This window comes from Nansenia antarctica (assembly GCF_963989245.1).
Source record: "Nansenia antarctica genome assembly, chromosome: 8".
Lineage (NCBI taxonomy): Eukaryota > Metazoa > Chordata > Actinopteri > Argentiniformes > Microstomatidae > Nansenia > Nansenia antarctica.
Window position 1 is genome coordinate 22,163,162 of NC_137678.1, and position 19,228 is coordinate 22,182,389.

Consider the following 19,228-nt stretch of genomic DNA (forward strand, 5'->3'; position numbering starts at 1 on the left):
ACAGTAAGTAAGAATGCATAATTGGCAAACAATAAAATGAAAACAAATTCCAATGTTTCTTTTTTCATTTTGTTCGTTGACAGATAAAAGAATATAAAAAAGAAGATTTTTTTTTCTTATTTTATTTGTTCAAACCTTGTGTCGAGTGTATTAAAATAGATCTGTATTAATTGAGCACTGCACAGTTTCTCCCGGAGAAGATTCTGGAAATGGGTGCAAGGAGGAGGCTGGGACACACCTCAGATAGAGAGGGGGGGGGCGGGGGTTAGGCAGGGGACGGGGGACGGGACGGGGTGGAATCAATCACTGTTAATGCAACATGAAGCGATATGGTTCTTATCTTCCGCTGCCCTCCTCAACTTGGGATTTGATTCCCAACAGAGTGGTCTGCTCTAGCCATGTCCCACAGATGAGTGTGTGTCTCTCTCAGTCTGTCTGCCCGCCCCCCCCCCCCCCCCCCCCCGCCATGCCATGTACAAGGCAGAACACATGATATGCATGGAATGCGGTCTGTACATTCGGGCCTCGCGCTGGTACATGTTGGTCCTCTGTGAGACTAGACTGGGGTGATGGTGAAAAAGCCACATAATTGCCTTCCCTAATCATCATTCATTTATTCATTCATACGAGAATGCCATATTTAATTTGAAAGGCAAACTTTTAATGATATTTATGCAGGTCGATAAAGCCCTCAATGTGTTTGAGGCAGATACTGGGAAAAAAGGCGTATTTGTTCATTATAGACGGTTTGTCGGTTAGTTTGCAGAATCAAAAGGAAAAAATAACACAATCTGATTTCTATGGCTAGGGAAGGGGACTTGTTTTTTTTGGGGGGGTGGGGTGGTGGGGGGGGAGGGAGGGGGGATACCCATTTAAAGCATGGAACTATTGAATTGAATGCTTTGAATGACATATTGCTTGACACCAGTAGCAGTGTAGTTGTCCTTATCCAGAGCCCTTGGCCGTTGGTAGTCCAGTCTGCTGTCTTAGAGGAAACCTCCTCTGTCAAACAGTGTCTGTGTGCTAACTGTACTTCTCACTGCTAACAGGGGGCTCCTCCTGTGACATTCAGATTGCATGGTGTCTTGAAGACTTTTTGAAGCCAAACACAAGTCACTTTGATGATATGAGTCGGGAGTCCCTACTTGTTGTAATTGGGCGTTAACCTCTTTCTCGCGTGGTTTGCTTTTCGTGTTTTCCCTCACTTAAAATGGTTCCACCGATACCAGTTAACTAAACTATTATCTTCTCCTTCTCTTAATCATTTCCATAGTTGTTCGTTAGTGTCTATTAAAGGGATGCAGAGGGATTCTGCATCACGACCAAGTTCGTTAGATAATAATAAGATGCATCGTGATATAATTTAAAATATCAGTAAAGACTGAAGGACTGATTCTGAAGTCTTTACCACTCATCAGGAACATCAGGAAGACTTGACTATCCACACCCATAACTGTTGCAGATATCAAAGTCTTCCTCATTTCCAGTTGACTGGCGTTTTTACAAAATGATATGACAAGAAACCCTGGATTCATCTACTTGTACTTGAGGCAGTGTTCATTTGTACCGTCTAGCAGATTAGAAATAACGACATAAAATTCAAATGAGCAGATTTGCATTGTTATTGCAAATGAGCAAGAGACCCACTGTAAAAATGTTCAGTCACATGAGAGTAAAAAAAAAAAGAAAGAAAAAAAAAAGCATTGTGATAGCGAAAAATATATAAAAACAGGTAGGGTAGGTTAATAGCATGACAGACAGTTTGATAAGATGGGAGTTCCCAGTACAAAAATGTAAGGTTTTTTGGCATATTTTCTATACTGGTGACAGAAAGAAGGGGAGGGATTAAAATGGTTTGGATCACACAGGAACTCTCATGGCCCTTCAAAATGTCAAACGCTTTAGAGTGCAACTGTGGAAAAAGGAACACCTTCGGGTAGTTGTGTGAATCCAGTAACAGTAAAAGTAGAGAAAACAGAGGGACCTGCAATAATAATACAACATATGTACAGTGATCCTCCCACCTTGAATACTCCAACAACTCGCATTTATCAACAGGCATCAGCATGAAAATACTAAAATTCTCCACTAGAAATGCTAAATTCTGTAGTCATCTTAAATACTTTTTTCTTTAACTATATTAATACTGAAAAAAAGTTATTCTCTGTTTTGTTTGAAGGCTCGTATGCTTTTACCTACATACACAATGAAAACATTTCCCCCATCCCCTCTTTCACCTGAATTATTATGGCAAACATTGTTCATAGGAGAATGAGAACAAATATCTACTCAGATACATTAATGTACAGTCCTTTCAGTTTCATAATTCCATTGTTTATTTGTAACTACAACTACTCTAATGTTCTCTCTCACTATATGCAGAACAATAATTATACCTGTTTAAAAAAGCAAAAATCATTTGGGCCACACAGAATACCTATTCCATATTTCTGTGGCAGCACTGTGACCTACTTTTTTTTTGTCATAAATACATTAAGGCCAAGAACATCAACATAATAAATAAAAAAACTATAAATAAAAAAAGAAATCTCGTAAGCACTGTAGGTGTTGGGTTTAAAAAATACTTGTTATGAATTGAGTGGAGGATATAGTTTTTGAGTTGTTTTTTTAAAGTTTTTGTTCGTTTTTTAAATTTTATTTCCCACAACAGCTCTTTCTTCAATAACCATATTGTTAAATATTATTCAATGGTTTCAATGGTGTCTCAGACGTGGTTTTAAAAAAAATAAAAAAAATAACTGACGCCTTTTTGATGTTCGGTGAGGTGACCTGCTTGTCCAGCAGGTGGCCACTTGGCTAGGACGGATGCTCGCACTGGGGCGGTCGGACGGACGGAACGGACGGACGGACGCACGCACGGACGTGATCAGTTGTTGCCCTGGGTCGTCTGGCTCTGGGGCAGGCTCTTCTGCAGTAGCATGGAGGGTCCTGCGGGGGGGGCCGACGTGTTGGTGGTGGTGCTGGTGGGTTTGATCCAGGGCAGAGAAAGCAGAGAGGCCCCTGTGGTGGTGGTGGCCGTCATGGTGACCTGGATCATCTGGTCCCGCTGGATCAGCCTGATCAGGGCCTTGAGGCGCTCCAGGGAGGCCTGGGTGTCCCTCTGCTGGTCCACCAGACGCTCCCGCCGGTCCATGCACTTCTGTCACACAGGAGGGGCAAATAAAAGTCATTTTTAATAATAATAATAATAATAGTAATAATAATTCATTGTATTTATATAGTGCTTTTCCGGGGCTCAAAGACACTGACAGTATGGGAAACACAGAAACGACAAGCAACAGATAACATGAGCACATAGAACACAGAGTTAACGAACAGGGAACAGTTAACACAGCAATGTCCAGGGGGGTGGCAGGGTTAGGGGAAATGGTTAGGGGTAGGGGAGATGGTTAGGGGGGTAGGGGAGATGGTTAGGGGTTGGGGAGGTTGTATGCATGTGAGAACAGATATGTTTTGAGGTGGGATTTAAAAGTGGAGAGTGAGGGTCTCTGAGTGTTTGAGAGAGAGAGAGAGAGAGAGAGAGTTCCAGAGGTGGGGTGCAGCTTGTGAAAAGGCACAGCCTCCGAAGCCTCCTGTCTTCCTGCGGCGTGTTAAGGTGTGTTGGGGTCAGGGGTCGTACCGTGAGGGATTTGTTGAGCCTCTGGTCCTGCTCCTCCAGATGGGCGCACTCTTTCTTCAGCTCTCCGTTCCTCCTCAACAGCCTCCTCTTCTCCTCCTCTCTCACTGGACACACACACACACACACAGTTCAGACCCGTCAGCACACTTCAGCACAGCTGTCATATGCACAGAAAAAAAAAACAGTGTGAGTGTGAGTGTGAGTGTGAGTGTGTGTGTGGTCACTCTCACCTGTCTTGTGTGTAACGTAGGACTGTACGAAATTCTGCGGCCACGACATGTTCTCTTTGTTCAGAACCTTCCAGAAGGAAAAAGAGATGTTACATTCTGAATCTCCTTCCATTTTTGGTGAGTTGGTGTGAACAGAACAGTGCCATGCTAGTATTTCTGTTTGCGTCACGATGTGCCATAAAAAAATAAATCCTTCTTCTAGCACGACGACTGCCAATGGCCCCAGGCCTGAACATAGATTACTTTTTTCCTGCTACGACTGGTGGATAGATGATTCACTGTATTCACTGTCAACACTGACTTAGTCAAATGTATTTGTTGTTGTAAGTCGCTTTGGACAAAGGCAGTCTGCTAAATGCCAAAAATGTAAATGTGAACTGGAATTAACCATTTTTATCTCGAAGATTTGTTGAAATATGTATTATAACAGACCTGGGTTCAAATAGTATTTCAAACCATTTGAAATACTTTGATACGCTTGATTGAGTTTGCCTGGCACAATGGGAACCAATGGAATAGTCAATAGTGTAAACCCCGCCCCCTGGGAAGACTCAAACAATGTATTCAAACAAATTAGCTCTGGTGTTATCCCTCTTGTTATTCAAGCGTAGTACCTTCTTCTGGCACTTGGGGCAGTACCACGCCCCTCGGGGTGGTGTTTTGAGCGGGGGGTGGAGGCAGTCGGGGTGGTAGGCGCGGACGCAGTTGTGACACGGCTGGAGCTCGCCATCCTCCTTACAGATGGCACAGTGTTCGTCATGCTCCAAGTCCTCCTGTCAGGAAACACACACACACACACACAACCGTTAAAAAGAGACTTAGGGAGCTGAGCACCACCCAAAGGAACGACCGCTGGAAAAAAAAACGTCAAAAAAGTCAATAAGTGTTTGTTTTGGTGCTCTCCAGCCGCGAGGGGAGCCGTTGGACCGCGACAGTACTGCTGCCCACCGTCGCCAGATGGCTGAGCCTCTCTGATCGCTGATGATCCAGGATGAGCCGTCTTTCTCGTTGATCGCCACCCGATTACGCAATGTTTACGGCAGACGCGCGCCACCGACACGACGTTCCCCCCCCCCCCCCGTAGAACGATGTTCCCCTTTTTCTTTCTTTCTCTGAGATGAGATTCTATCTTTTTTTTTTCACGACAGATGAGATTGTACGAATTTGGGATGCATCGCATTAGTAAACCCCCCCCCCCGTAAAAAAACCACCCCTGTCGAATAATCTAAAATCGTCCCAAATTCAACCCCCGATGTTGTCTGCCTTATCTCTCTAATTAGATTCCAACTACAGGTGGCATATCCAGGTATTGGATGGCGAACAGCCAGCAACTGATATGAATCCTAAGTGCCTTCTGGTCCTAGCCTCAGAGGAGGAGAGGAGGAGGAGGAGGAGGAGGGGTGCGAGTGAGCGATTTGTTTGGAACGACGTGCCTCTGGTCTCGCACACTAATGGTCTCGTTTCCCTCACTATCGGAGCGAAAGCAGGCGTCAGTGAAATGTCAGTACAGTTAAATCCTGAGAGAGAGGGATGGGGATGGGAGAGGGGGGGGTGAGATGAAGAAAAAGAGAGTGAAAAATCACAGGTGTCGGGCAGGCAGTCCCCCCTCACCCCCCCCCCCCCCACCCCCCCTCCCTCAGATTAACGCTCGCGCCCGGGGGCCCTATCTCTCTCATTACATGTTCCTCCAGAGCGGGTAGATGCGGCAGGTGAAATAGTGTGACAGTCAGTCGCACAGGAATCTGAAGGGTAAAAGAGCTTGGTGAATTTACCGACGCAGGTAACGGGGACATCTGTCATCCCACAGCAACTCGCAGGTTCGGGAGAAAGACGGCCGCGCCGGGGAATCGAAAGACGTGATTAGGGACGATAATGAACGAGTATTTTGTTCCCGGGATTTTTTTCTCAAAAGAGCGGCGCTTCCGACACTCGGCCTAGTTCTGCCTCTGAGTCGCCGCCTGACTTTGATGAGTCTTGTCACGTCGTCGCTATGCAGAAGCCTCGTTGTGACCCGCGAGCGGTGTCAGAGGCGGACCGTGGTACCGTGTGTCGTATCGAAACAGGGTCGCTACGGTGAAAAGCCAAAAGGCAGGACGTAGTCGGAGAGAACACATTAACAAGATTTGTACTACGACAACGACAGGCAGTAATAGTAAAAAAAAAAAAAAAAAAAAGGGTTTGTTTTGGTCTATTCATCGCCTTGGGCACACACACACACACACACACACACACACACACACACACACACACACCCTATCTGCAGTCATGCTTACGTACCTTCCAGCACAGATCCTCAGTGTCTAGCGTGTGGACAGGGGGAGCAGAGAACAGGTTAGTGTCTGACAGCAGGTTAAGACAGGGAGGAACATGGACAGTGTAGCGTGGTTAGAGAGGGTGGGAGGGAAGGGGGGGGCGGGGTAGGGGGGGGCATGCAGAAGCTCTGGGGAAGACAACACGTGGTGTTACACAGGCTTTGATATGTACTGTACTACTCTAGATACAGTCTGTGATCTGTGACCCATTTCTTTTGAACAAGCACGTGCATGTTTAGTTTTTTTGTTTTTCAGAACAGAGAGAATAATGTAATGGCGGATCACAAGACTTTAATCCTAACTTTGAATATGTTTTAGTCTTTTTTAAATTCAACTCATGGGTTATGTATGACTTTTATGTTCCTTGAAGATGTGTGTGTGTGTGTGTGTGTGTGTGTGTTTGTGCGTGTGCGTTCCTGTGTGTGTGTGTGTGCATGTGCGTTACTGTGTGTGCGTTCCTGTGTGTGTGTGTGTGTGTGTGTTCGTTCCTGTGTGTTCATTGTGTGTGTGTTCCCGTGTGTGTGTGTGTGTGTGTGTTCATTCGTGTGTGTTCATTCCTGTGTGTTCCTGTGTATGTGTGTGTGTGTGTGTGTGTGTGTGTGCATGTGCGTTACTGTGTGTGCGTTCCTGTGTGTTCCTGTGTGTGTGTGTGTGTGTGTTCATTCCTGTGTGTTCGTTCCTGTGTGTTCTGTGTGTGTGTGTGTGTGTGTGTGTGTGTGTGTGCGTTTGTGCGTGTGCGTTCCTGTGTGTGCGTGTGTGCATGTGCGTTACTGTGTGTGCGTTCCTGTGTGTGTGTGTGTGTGTGAGTTCGTTCCTGTGTGTTCATTGTGTGTGTGTGTGTTCATTTGTGTGTGTTCGTTCCTGTGTGTTCCCGTGTGTTCCTGTGTGTGTGTATGTGTGTGTGCATGTGCGTTCCTGTGTGTTCCTGTGTGTGTCTGTGTGTGTGTGTGTGTGTGTGTTCATTCCTGTGTGTTCATTCCTGTGTGTTCCTGTGTGTGTGTGTGTGTGTGTGTGTGTGTGTGTGTGTGTGTGTGCATGTGCGTTACTGTGTGTGCGTTCCTGTGTGTTCCTGTGTGTGTGTGTGTGTGTGTGTGTTCATTCGTGTGTGTTCGTTCCTGTGTGTTCTGTGTGTGTGTGTGTGTGTGTGTGTGTGTGTGTGTGTGTGTGTGCGCTGTTCATTAATTGTGTCAGCCCCCCATACTGGTAGTGTCATGCTGAGGTAAAATGTGTCTTTACCTCTCGCTGACAGGAACAGAGGGTTGTTCAGGTAATTTGATGCAAGGCGTTTGCGCTGGAAGACAAAATGGAAAGAGGAAATGTTTACTCAACATACACTGAATACTTGGGTACTCGACACCATACTCTAGGCTACAACCAACCCACACAGACCCAGCAGGGGGAGTCATAATATATTCACAAAAATAGGGATAGGCCACTGAATGATGCCATCTCTCCTAGTTCGAACTGTGTCTTCTGGCACATCACCTGGGGTGATGGGGCCTTTTCAGCCGCAGCCCCCCGTCCCTCTGGAACGCCCTCCCCAACCACATCAGACAGGCCAACACCCTCCCAACATTTAAACAGAACCCTCAAAACCCACCTCTTCGAGCTTGCCTTCACCAGTTAACCCTCTCCCTCTCCTCCCCTTCCCATGTGTCCCCAGCACTACCTTAATTAGGCCCCTATACTTTCTTTTACTTATTTTTTTGTTTTCTTTTTATTAGTGTTGTGAAGGCCCACAGTTTTAGTGCCAGTTTTAGTTTCCCCAAACCAGCCCTATTTTGCCCCAGTTATTACTTTATTATTTTCTATACTATTTCTGTACGTTTATGAAGTGTATGTATTATTCTTGTAATGTTTATGCATATGTTTGATGACGTAGTATATCCGGGGTGTGTCCGTGACCCGGATGCTACGTTCGGTGGTGTATATAAGAGACGGAAGGGCGGAGTCAGTCAGTGTGTGGGGAGAATCAGAACGAGCGAGTAACGAGAGAGAAGCAACGAAGTCAATTTAAGATGGCGGATTCCGTAACACGCACCCCGTGCTGAAGCGGACCACCAAAAGTGATTATTGAGTGTACCAGTGTAGCCCGTTTAGTTGTGTTCCCGTTGGACCGCCTTGCCAGCGGCCGGCTGTTCAGCGTTGGACCAAGCGGGACGCCAGCTGGACATAATCGTCGCCTCCACGAGCAAACACTGACTCCAGCGGAGCTTCGACGCGGACCACGGGACTTGGGCCCTTCACCTCGTGGTAGACCACGAAGACGGCCCTTTCCCTCCGTGTTGCTACGTCCCCCCCCCTTTCGTCGGCTAGACTTCATCGACGCACATGCCATTCAACCAGGCCTCAACGCGCACCACAGCCCTGGACTATCAGCCTGTTCAGGCCAGAGACTATCAGTGAGTGATTGAGTGTGTGTGTGGCCGGCCGGGAGGGAATGTATATATGGGGATGTATACAACCGTCATGTGTAATAAATGTGTTGTTCATATGTAATACCGTGTGTTAGTTGTTTGTAGCTCCAATGCTAATGCTAGTTGTTTGTAGCTCCAATGCTAATGCTAGTTGTTTGTAGCTCCAATGCTAATGCTAGTTGTTTGTAGCTCCAATGCTAATGCTAGTTGTTTGTAGCTCCAATGCTAATGCTAGTTGTTTGTAGCTCCAATGCTAATGCTAGTTGTTTGTAGCTCCAATGCTAATGCTAGTTGTTTGTAGCTCCAATGCTAATGCTAGTTGTTTGAAGGCTAATGCTAATGCTAGTTCCCTTGCTAATGCTAACGACATTAACTGCTAGTCTAACGGTTTGCTGTCGCCCCCTGCCTGTATCCTCCTATACTGCCTATTTAGCTCCCTTAGTTAGATAACCAGCCCCTTCCTAAATTATACAGTCCTTTTCAGCTACTCCCTGGTTACAATTGGTCCTTCGAGCCGGATAGGTAGTGTAGTGATAGCATGGCTGAGCGCAGCCAACCAGACCAGACAGTTACCCCCCCTTCTCCGCCCCCTGAGCCAGAGCCACGACCACAGAGAGTCCCGCGGTTGCCTCCGAGGTTACAGGAGTATGAGCTTGAGCTCGAAAGCTCACCGAGTGGTAGCGAGGAGCGCACTCCACGGGATACAGTGGTCGGAGAGGCCGAGGTGTCCGCCGGCGCGCGGGTGGCTAGCACTGAGACAGCCCTCAAAGAGCACCAGCCTGAGGATGAGATGGCAGAACCGCAGGGTTTTGCCGTGGAAACGGAAGAACAGGAAGGAGAGGCCCGGTCCGACAGCGCCTGCGGGCGGAAGAGGGAGGGCCTCAGCCTTAACGATCTGCCTCCCAGTACGGCGCGCTCGAGACCTAGCTCCTGCCGCTCAGTGGCTTCCTACCGGTCCAGGGCTTCCGTGGGCAGTTCTGCCTCTGGGGCGGATAGCCTGCACTCCAGAGGGAGTAGTGCCGCGCTGTCCGAATATATGCGCCAACAGGCCGAGATGGCGTTAGAGCGGGAGCGCCAACAGGCCGAGACGGCGTTAGAGCGGGAACGACTCCAGTTCGAGCGTGAACGCCTCCAGCGCCAGGAGGCGCTAGAACGCGAACGCCTCCAGATGAACGGAGCGGAACGCGCGGCGGAGAGACAGCGCCAGGAGGCGCTAGAACGTGAACGCTTCCAGATGGAGCGCGACCGCCTCCAGACGGAGAGACAGCGCCAGGAGGCGTCAGAGAGGGAACGCCTCCAGATGAACGGAGCGGAACGTGCGGCGGAGAGACAGCGCCAGGAGGCGTTAGAGAGGGAACGCATCCAGTACGAGCGCGAGCGCCTCCAGATGGAGGGGGCGGAACGCGCGGCGGAGAGGCAGATGGCGAGAGAGCAACTGCACGCAGAGAAGATGGCGGAAATGATGCAGACCATGCGCGACGTGTGCCTCAGCAGAACTCCGTTGGCCCGTAGCTCCAGAGTATCATCCGCACGGCCCTCTCGAGTGCCATCTCCTGAACCCCCCGCCGATGGCTCCATGACCCCCGCCATGACTGTCCAACTACAGGCCCAGCTGACCACCTGGAAGGAAGAGGACCAGGGACCCGACCGCTACGCGGCCCAGAGGGAGCCAGCGTCGCTGCCCGGGAGGGGAGCCATCCCCCAAGAGCGTAGCACACCCCTAGGTCCTCCAGTGCACCAAAATGCATGCAGGCCGGACACCCAGACCGTCACTCCAGCACCGATGATCCACTACAGGATGTTCCCCCAGGTGGAGGGACCCAAGTTCCCTTTCTTCAAGGACGAGGACAGGAGCCAGTATGTGGAGCTACGCATCTGCCTAGACACGCTCTTGGACAACTCCTGCTCCGAGTCCTACAAATATGCGATTCTCCTTCAGCATGTGAGGAACCCCAGAGCCCACAACATGGTACTGGCCCATGCCTCCGCACCGACACCTTACACCAGAGCGCTCGCTGACTTGGATGCCCGCTACGGTCGTCCCTGGAACCACGCCCTTGCTGAACTGCAAGCCCTCGAACAGCAGGCCCCCATCAAGGATGACCGGGCGCTGGATGACTTCGCGCTCCGCGTGCACACCTTGGTTGGGATGCTGAAGACGCAGGGCCCAGCTGGCGCCAGCGAGATCAACAGCACCTCCAACGTAGAGCGGCTGCTCCGCAAGATCCCACGCTTCCGGCAGGAGAGGTTCCGGCGACAGCAGCGCGTTCGGAACCCCGGGAAGTTGGGTCTGAGCATGGCTGCCTTCGCGGAGTTCCTACTGGAGGAAGTGCATGACACCAACGTAGACGCCATGGGTTACGCTGAGCCGAAGAAGGAGAGGGAGAAGGGGGACCGCTGGGACGGGCCGAGCTCGAACAGAGGACGCCCGGTAGGAGTGCTGCACACGGAGGAGGAGCCTCGGAGAGAGAGGACCACCCGACCTGAGGGAAAGGATTCCTCTCAACCCCCTCAAAAGGGACGGAGAGGTCCACCGCCATGTCCGTACTGCCCCAGCGAGCACTGGTTCAATGAGTGCAGTGAATTCAACAACCTGAGTACCGAGGCCAAGCAGAGGTGGCTCGAGGAGCACAAGAGGTGCTGGAACTGTGGGCGCGACCATCTGGCGAAGAACTGCACCTTGAGGAGGAAGTGCAACCGCTGTGAGGAGGTCCACCTCCACATCCTACACGAGGTCTCCCTCGCCAGATCCACGGAGGGCAACAGAAGCCCTAGGTCCGGTCGCGCACCGGAAGAGGAAACCCCTGTCTACTACCTAGACTCGCCACAGAGCAGCGGCTCCAAGGTTCTACTGAAGGTGGTGAAGGTCCGACTTCACCACAACAACGCTGTGTACGACACGTACGCCGTTCTAGACGACGGGTCGGAACGGACCATCCTTCTCCAGGGGGCAGTGCGCCAGTTGGGGCTCCAAGGGACTGCGGAGAAGCTGACTCTGCGCACGATACGTCGCGACCTTAAAGAGGTCACCGGGGCGAGAATCAACTTCTCTATCTCCCCGGCGGGGCGGCCGTCGGATAGACATCGGCTTCAGAATGTCTTCACCGCCGACCAGCTAGCGCTCTCCCGCTACGACTACCCCCTGGAGAGGTTACGCGCAAGATATCCCCACCTACGGGGAGTAGACCTACATCCGATAGAAGGAGCGGAGCCAACCCTTCTCATCGGCTCGGACAACGCTGAACTGATCGTGTCGCTCCGTCCTCCGCTGAGAGGACCACGAGGCTGCCCGATGGCTGTTAAGACTGCGCTTGGGTGGGCCCTCCAAGGCGCTACCGAGTGGAGAGAGAGGGACGGGAGAGCTACGTCATCCCTCCATGTCCGAACCGAAGAAGCAAACCAACCAACCGGACCGCCTGGAGTGGAATCTATTGCTGCCAGTGCACCTGGAACAGTTAGTACCACAAATGGTTCACCACAGGATGACCAACCGAGGAAGAAGTCTCTGTGGACAGAGCATAAGTCTCTGGATGGGAAGCCTTACTACTACAACTCCCAGACTAAGGAGTCCCGGTGGTGGCGCTACCGTGCCATGGCGGCAACAGCTGTTGCCGAGGAACACCTGCAGGTGGCCATGCACCCTCACGTGGCCGAGGTCAGCATTGACGCACCCGTCAACTCCGTCGAGTACACGTCAGCCATGGAAGTCTCAGCCCGTATGGTAGACGCCTCCAAGGAGGAAAGGCCGGAGTTGGCGAAGAGAACGTACAAGTGGAACCCAAAAGAGGAGGCCAAGCAGGCCTTCCAAGAGCTTCTGAAGGAGAAGGGTGTTTCATCCAACGAGTCATGGGAGCAAGCCATGAGAATGATCATCAACGACCCACTCTACAGCGCCCTGCCCAAGCTGAGTGAGAAGAAGCAAGCGTTTAAGGCCTACAAGGCTAAGAAGGAGAAGGAACAAGCCAAGCAGCTCAGGAAGAGGAACTGTGAGGCGCTGACGAGCATTCTGGACAACATGGCCAACGTCACCCACTGCACCACCTGGTCCGAGGCCCAGCAGTACCTGCTGGACAACCCCACCTTCGTTGAGTACGAGGAGCTGGAGAACATGGACAAGGAAGACGCTCTGATCTGCTTCGAGGAGCACATCCGCGCCCTGGAGAAGGAGGAGAAGCAGAAGATTCTGCTGAGGGAGAGAGACAAGATGTCCGAAGGTGCCGTGGTACTGGTGATGGACCAGTCCCTTCCGCGCGCCGCCTGGCAGACAGGCAGAGTGGTCGACACTATCACCTCATACTTCACGCTGCTAGAGCAGCCTAGCCAGTGTGCCTTCTTAGTTAACTGAAACCGAGGGTTTCATGGGGCGGCTGTTGTGAAGGCCCACAGTTTTAGTGCCAGTTTTAGTTTCCCCAAACCAGCCCTATTTTGCCCCAGTTATTACTTTATTATTTTCTATACTATTTCTGTACGTTTATGAAGTGTATGTATTATTCTTGTAATGTTTATGCATATGTTTGATGACGTAGTATATCCGGGGTGTGTCCGTGACCCGGATGCTACGTTCGGTGGTGTATATAAGAGACGGAAGGGCGGAGTCAGTCAGTGTGTGGGGAGAATCAGAACGAGCGAGTAACGAGAGAGAAGCAACGAAGTCAATTTAAGATGGCGGATTCCGTAACACGCACCCCGTGCTGAAGCGGACCACCAAAAGTGATTATTGAGTGTACCAGTGTAGCCCGTTTAGTTGTGTTCCCGTTGGACCGCCTTGCCAGCGGCCAGCTGTTCAGCGTTGGACCAAGCGGGACGCCAGCTGGACATAATCGTCGCCTCCACGAGCAAACACTGACTCCAGCGGAGCTTCGACGCGGACCACGGGACTTGGGCCCTTCACCTCGTGGTAGACCACGAAGACGGCCCTTTCCCTCCGTGTTGCTACGTCCCCCCCCCTTTCGTCGGCTAGACTTCATCGACGCACATGCCATTCAACCAGGCCTCAACGCGCACCACAGCCCTGGACTATCAGCCTGTTCAGGCCAGAGACTATCAGTGAGTGATTGAGTGTGTGTGTGGCCGGCCGGGAGGGAATGTATATATGGGGATGTATACAACCGTCATGTGTAATAAATGTGTTGTTCATATGTAATACCGTGTGTTAGTTGTTTGTAGCTCCAATGCTAATGCTAGTTGTTTGTAGCTCCAATGCTAATGCTAGTTGTTTGTAGCTCCAATGCTAATGCTAGTTGTTTGTAGCTCCAATGCTAATGCTAGTTGTTTGTAGCTCCAATGCTAATGCTAGTTGTTTGTAGCTCCAATGCTAATGCTAGTTGTTTGTAGCTCCAATGCTAATGCTAGTTGTTTGTAGCTCCAATGCTAATGCTAGTTGTTTGAAGGCTAATGCTAATGCTAGTTCCCTTGCTAATGCTAACGACATTAACTGCTAGTCTAACGGTTTGCTGTCGCCCCCTGCCTGTATCCTCCTATACTGCCTATTTAGCTCCCTTAGTTAGATAACCAGCCCCTTCCTAAATTATACAGTCCTTTTCAGCTACTCCCTGGTTACAATTAGTTATTAGTAAAGTTACTTAAAAACTTAAGTTATTAGTTTTTTATTATTAAAGACTCTATCTTTTCAGTTTGTAAAACTTTCTTTGAGTGTCTAGAAAAGCGCTATATAAGTCAAATGTATTATTATTATTATTATTATTATTACTATTATTATTATGATCAAACTGGTGCTGGTTGAGGCTCAGTGCTGGGCTTGTCTCCACAGAGTTCTCTCCCTAGAGCAGCCGGAGCGTCTGTCCTAGTGTTCCCCCGAGTCTGGTCACCCACCTCTGGTTCAAACAGGCCGCTGTAGGCGGGGTTGGCCGTGCTCCGCCTCTTCCTCTCCTGTCTCTTGGTCTGGAGCTCTGCCAAGGTGAACAGAAGACAGACAGACAGGCTGCTTAGATAAACACAGGCAAGCGGAGGCAACATGCAACAGGTAACGGAGGAAAAGAAAACGTCTTTGCTTGACTCGTCTACCCAGAGGAAGGACTCTCTCCTCCTCCTCCGCTCTCTCAAGAAATAACGTCTTCATAAGTGAAGACCGAATTCCCCAAGTTAGGTAAACATTTAAGACGGTGATCGTGTTGATCGATCTCGCCTGATTGTTATCCCCGGTACCCTTTTCTATTCATTCGTGACTTCGTAACACAAAGCGACGTCTAGGTGAGGCGCACGCGTCGAGACGCCGACCGTTATTAAAACCGTAAAGAAAACCCCTGCCGAAGATACCGTCTCCCCCCCCTCCTCGTCTCTCTCTCCCTCCCTCGTCCCCACGGCTACCCTCCTTCCCTCCGACACACTCACCTTCCATGTGCTCTGTGGTGACTAGGCCGAGGGCCACCATGAAGGCAATTTTCTGCAGGAGAGAGAAGAAGAAGAAGAGGAGGAGAGAGAGAGAGAGAGTAGAGAGAGAGTGGAGAGACGTGTTAAGAGTGTGAAACACACAGGGAGGCTGTACAGAAAGACCAGGGGGGGGGGGGGGGCGTGACGTCTTTGAGGTTCAGACCGGGGGTAGATTACCATGAGGGCGTCCCAGAGAGAGAGGGGGCCTGTGTGAGGCCTGGGATGTGAGGGCGCAGTGTCGGTCAGGAACCAGAGAGACCTCAATTCTCCACAGCTCTGCTAGAGGTTACGATTGGAGGGTACTCTCTCCTCTACAGTAGAGACTTCTCTTTTTCTCTCTCTCTCTCTCTCATTCCCTCTCTCTCTCTCTGTCTCTCTCTGTCTCCCTCTCTTTCTCTCTCTCTCTCTCTCTCTTTGTCTCCCTCTCTCTCTCTTTCTCTCTCTCTCTCTGTCTTTGTCTCCCTCTCTCTCTCTCTGTCTCTCATTCCCTCTCTCTCGTTCCCTCTCTCTCTCTGTCTCTCTCTCTCTGTCTGTCCCTGTCTCCGTCTCCCTCTTTTTCTCTCTGTCTCTGTCTCCCTCTCTTTCTCTCTCTCTCTATCTCCCTTGCTTTCTCTCTCTCTCTCTGGCTCTGTCTCCCTCGCTTTCTCTCTCTCGCTCTCTCTGTCTCTGTCTCCCTCTCTTTCTCTCTCTCTCTCTGTCTCTGTCTCCCTCTCTTTCTCTCTCTTTCTCTCTTTCTCTCTCTCTCTGTCTCTGTCTCCCTCTCTTTCTCTCTCTCTTAGGGCTTTCACACCGGCGAAGAACCGTGCCGGTTCGCGTTCGCGTTCGGAAACCTCCGAACGTTAGCGCTGTCTGGCGAACGAGCCCGCGTTCATACATGAACGGTTCTTTGCCGGTGTGAAAGCCCTATCTATGTCTCTAGTTCCCTCTCGTTCCCTCTCTCTCGTTCCCTCTCTGTCTCTCTCTCTCTCGGTCCCTGTCTCCGTCTCCCTCTTTTTCTCTCTCTCTCTCTCTGTCTCCCTCTCTTTCTCTCTCTCTCTCTCTCTCTGTCTCTGTCTCCCTCTCTTTCTCTCTCTCTCTCTGTCTCTGTCTCCCTCTTTCTCTCTCTGTCTCTGTCTCCCTCGCTTTCTCTCTCTCTCTGTCTCTGTCTCTCTCTCTTTCTCTCTGTCTCTCTCCCTCTCTTTCTCTCTCTCTCTCTCTCTGTCTCCCTCTCTTTCTCTCTCTCTTTCTTTCTCTCTGTCTCTCGTTCCTTCGCTCCCTCTCTCTTTCCTGTGTTACCACAGCGGTGTTGTAAACTTGTTTTAAATAACAGCCATGCTCTTTCGCTCCATAGTTTTTCAGTCAGCAGGGCCACTGGTCGTGCTGTCGCTATAGCAACTGTTATCATTCCAAAAATGTAGTTCCTAAGATGTAGTCTCCTACAACGTGCTATGTCCTTCCTGCACAGCTGTCAAGGACGTCAACTAGGATAGCTGCTGTTTCTCCAGTACTATTGATTTTTCATATTTCTGGGAGTGGGATTCATATGTTTAATCCCATACCAAATCACTCCTCTCCTGTAGTAGTATTATTATTATTATTATTATTATTATTATAACCCGAAGCAGGGCTGAATAGACAAGTCATTCTCTTGATGTAAAATCTGAGGTAAATTATTGTCTTTTTCCCTAGGAGCAATACGGTAAATCTTTTTACTTTTAGATTTCTGTTGTGTTTTTATGGGGCATTTTTACTATGTTTTTAACTTATTATATTTTTAGGCAGTTTTTTGGGTTTCGTTTTTCTACTTTGTAGCACTCCGAGATTCTTCTTTTGAAGGAAAAGTGCATATTATTATTATTATTATTATTATTATTATTAATAATAAACGTGATGGGTGTGATGCAGGGGACAGCAGAGGGGGGGTGAGGCGGTTAGCCGGCAGCAGACTGCAGCTCTCCTATCTGATGACGGAGGGACGGCCTCACGGCCCCGCCAGGGGAAAGGGGAAGATGTGCCGGCGAGAACCGAGACTGAGGCGGGATTATCTGGGATTATCTCGCCGAATAATTGGATCAGTTAACCGATCCCGAGTTGCGGAGGATGAGATAGACATCTGCTCCGGCTCAGAGTCAGCCAGGTCAGACATGATGCCTTTAAACGCTTACGGAAGGTGACACATCGCCGGCCAGGGTGCCTCATATCTGTAGGGACTAGTGCTTGGTCAGTGATTCCCCCGCCCCCCCCTGCTATGGCGCTTCTCCACTACTGTCCCGTACCGTACCAGAACTCAGGCAACGCTTTGTTTTGCTTTCTCCACTGCCAACTGGGCCGTACCGGGCTGTAGTACCGTACTGATGTTAGCTACCCTTCCTGACTCGGAGCGAAAGGTACTATCCGTGCTACGATGTGAGGCGGCAGACCGTTGATTGGTTTGATTGATAAGTGACGCGTCATACAGCTGTTGTTTACAATGGTCAGAGGGTCTTGAGACCGAAATCTCGCAATAAACATCGTTTTTTGCACAGATTTGAGTGTGTGTCTATTTGTTGTCTATTTGACACTCTTCCGCTGCAGCACCCCAGCTAAGTCTGATCAGGGATGAGCGGTGATATTTTCACTATAATGGGAATTTACATGGTGAAATGCATTCTTAGACATGTCTACGTCGTCATGATTACAAAGATGCCACTTGAAATGCATGAAATCCAAGTTTAGTGTCGCTGTGTGAGTAGAGACCCTAGGAACAGAAAGGGGGGGGGGGGGGTGGTGGGGGGGCTAACCTCTGGGTCCTCCTCCTCCTCCTTCTTCTTCCTGGCGGGGGGAGAGGGGGCGGGGCTGGGGGCGCCCTTTCTGGGGCTGTCAGCCTGGGGGTCCGCTGGGGAGCCCTGGGAACTGCTGGGGGGCTGCGGACGGATTATTATCACCTGAGAACACGCACACACGCACACACACACGCACGGGTGTAAGCGGGTTGACCGCAGCTGTCGAAGTGAGACCAAGTGAGAAATCATCATTTCTACGGTCTACGGTCTCGGCCGAGCGAGACAGAGAGAAGGGCTGAGAGGTTGTGGCCGTGGTTGTGGTTGTGGCGGAGGAGAAGGACGGTCGGGACTCTCACCTTGCTCTCCGCGCTGAAGACCAACGGCCGCACCTTGACCGCCTCGCTGATGACCGACACCCCGTGCCCGGCGACGCCGGTGGCGGTCGAGATGATGGCGTAGGCCACGCCCACACCCGGGCCTGGGCCTACTGCTGTGGAGGAGGAGAAGGAGGAGGAGGAGGAGGAGGTGGCTGCTTTGCTGGTGCTGCTGATGATGGTGGAGACCCGTCCAGTTAGGGTCAGGGGCAGGGCCAGGGGTAGGGGCAAGGCCAGGGGTAGGGGCAAGGCCAGGGGTAGGGGTAGGGGCAGAGGTAGGGGTAGGGGAGGTGGCGGCGAGGTGGGTGTGGAGGTGGAGGAGGCGGCGGCGGAGTCTGCCTGTCCGTTGGCCAGGCGCTGGGGGCTGAAGGTGCTGTTGGCGGTGGGCAGCGCGGGGCCCTGGCTCTTGGGGCTCACCACGGCCGTGGGTCTCTGGTGGGGGAGGCTCAGCGGGGGCTGGCTGGGGGGCTGCTGCTGCTGCTGCTGCTGACAGGAGGGGCTGTGGGGGAGGCTGTCCGGGATCACAGTCTTTGGCCTAACCTGTGGAGGAAGCAAAGCACCCAGAACCGGGAGGGTTACTACATTTTACTTTTACTTTACTACAGGGTTGTTAGGGGGCGGCTGTGGCGCAGGAGGTAGGAGGTAGAGTCTAACGATCGCAAGGTCGGCAGATCGGCGGTTCGAGCCCCGGGTGGCCGCATGTCGAGGTGTCCTTGGGCAAGACACTGAACCCCAAATGGCTCCCAAAGCCTTGCATGGTAGCTTGCCGCCGTTGGTGTGTGAATGTGTGTGTGAACGGGTGAATGAGAGGCCGTTGTGAAGCGATTTGGATATAAGTGCAGTCAATTGACCATTTACTACATACACCTTCTCAGTCGGGAGGACCTGGAAGTTCTCTTTTTTTTTTTCTTCTTTTCTGTGCTTTTTCTTACAGCTCCGAGTCTCTCGACACCCGTGCGCAAAAGTTCTGATTGATTCTGATGATTATAGGGGACTAAAATGACGAGAGGACTGACGAATGAGTTATAAAAATAGTTTTTTTAGATTAAAAGGTTGCAGAGGGACCTTTTGGAAGAACAAAAAACACACACCATGTCACCATGACGATGGTCTCCGGGGGGGGA

General features: G+C 50.7%; 1 protein-coding gene across 1 annotated transcript in view; it reads right to left on the reverse strand.

Moving 5' to 3' along the window:
* Window positions 1-2,887: 2,887 nt before the first annotated feature.
* phf21b (PHD finger protein 21B) overlaps window positions 2,888-19,228 on the reverse strand; it is a gene marked incomplete at both ends in the record, with an annotated part of 99,787 nt that continues 83,446 nt past the window's right edge. Inside the window, 11 exons of the mRNA XM_080537941.1 lie at window positions 2,888-3,160; window positions 3,641-3,744; window positions 3,871-3,937; window positions 4,485-4,643; window positions 6,148-6,170; window positions 7,419-7,473; window positions 14,432-14,508; window positions 14,951-15,002; window positions 17,749-17,892; window positions 18,087-18,208; window positions 18,410-18,644. Coding sequence (XP_080394067.1) covers window positions 2,888-3,160; window positions 3,641-3,744; window positions 3,871-3,937; window positions 4,485-4,643; window positions 6,148-6,170; window positions 7,419-7,473; window positions 14,432-14,508; window positions 14,951-15,002; window positions 17,749-17,892; window positions 18,087-18,208; window positions 18,410-18,644 — 1,311 coding nt within the window. The remainder of the gene's footprint in view (window positions 3,161-3,640; window positions 3,745-3,870; window positions 3,938-4,484; window positions 4,644-6,147; window positions 6,171-7,418; window positions 7,474-14,431; window positions 14,509-14,950; window positions 15,003-17,748; window positions 17,893-18,086; window positions 18,209-18,409; window positions 18,645-19,228) is intronic.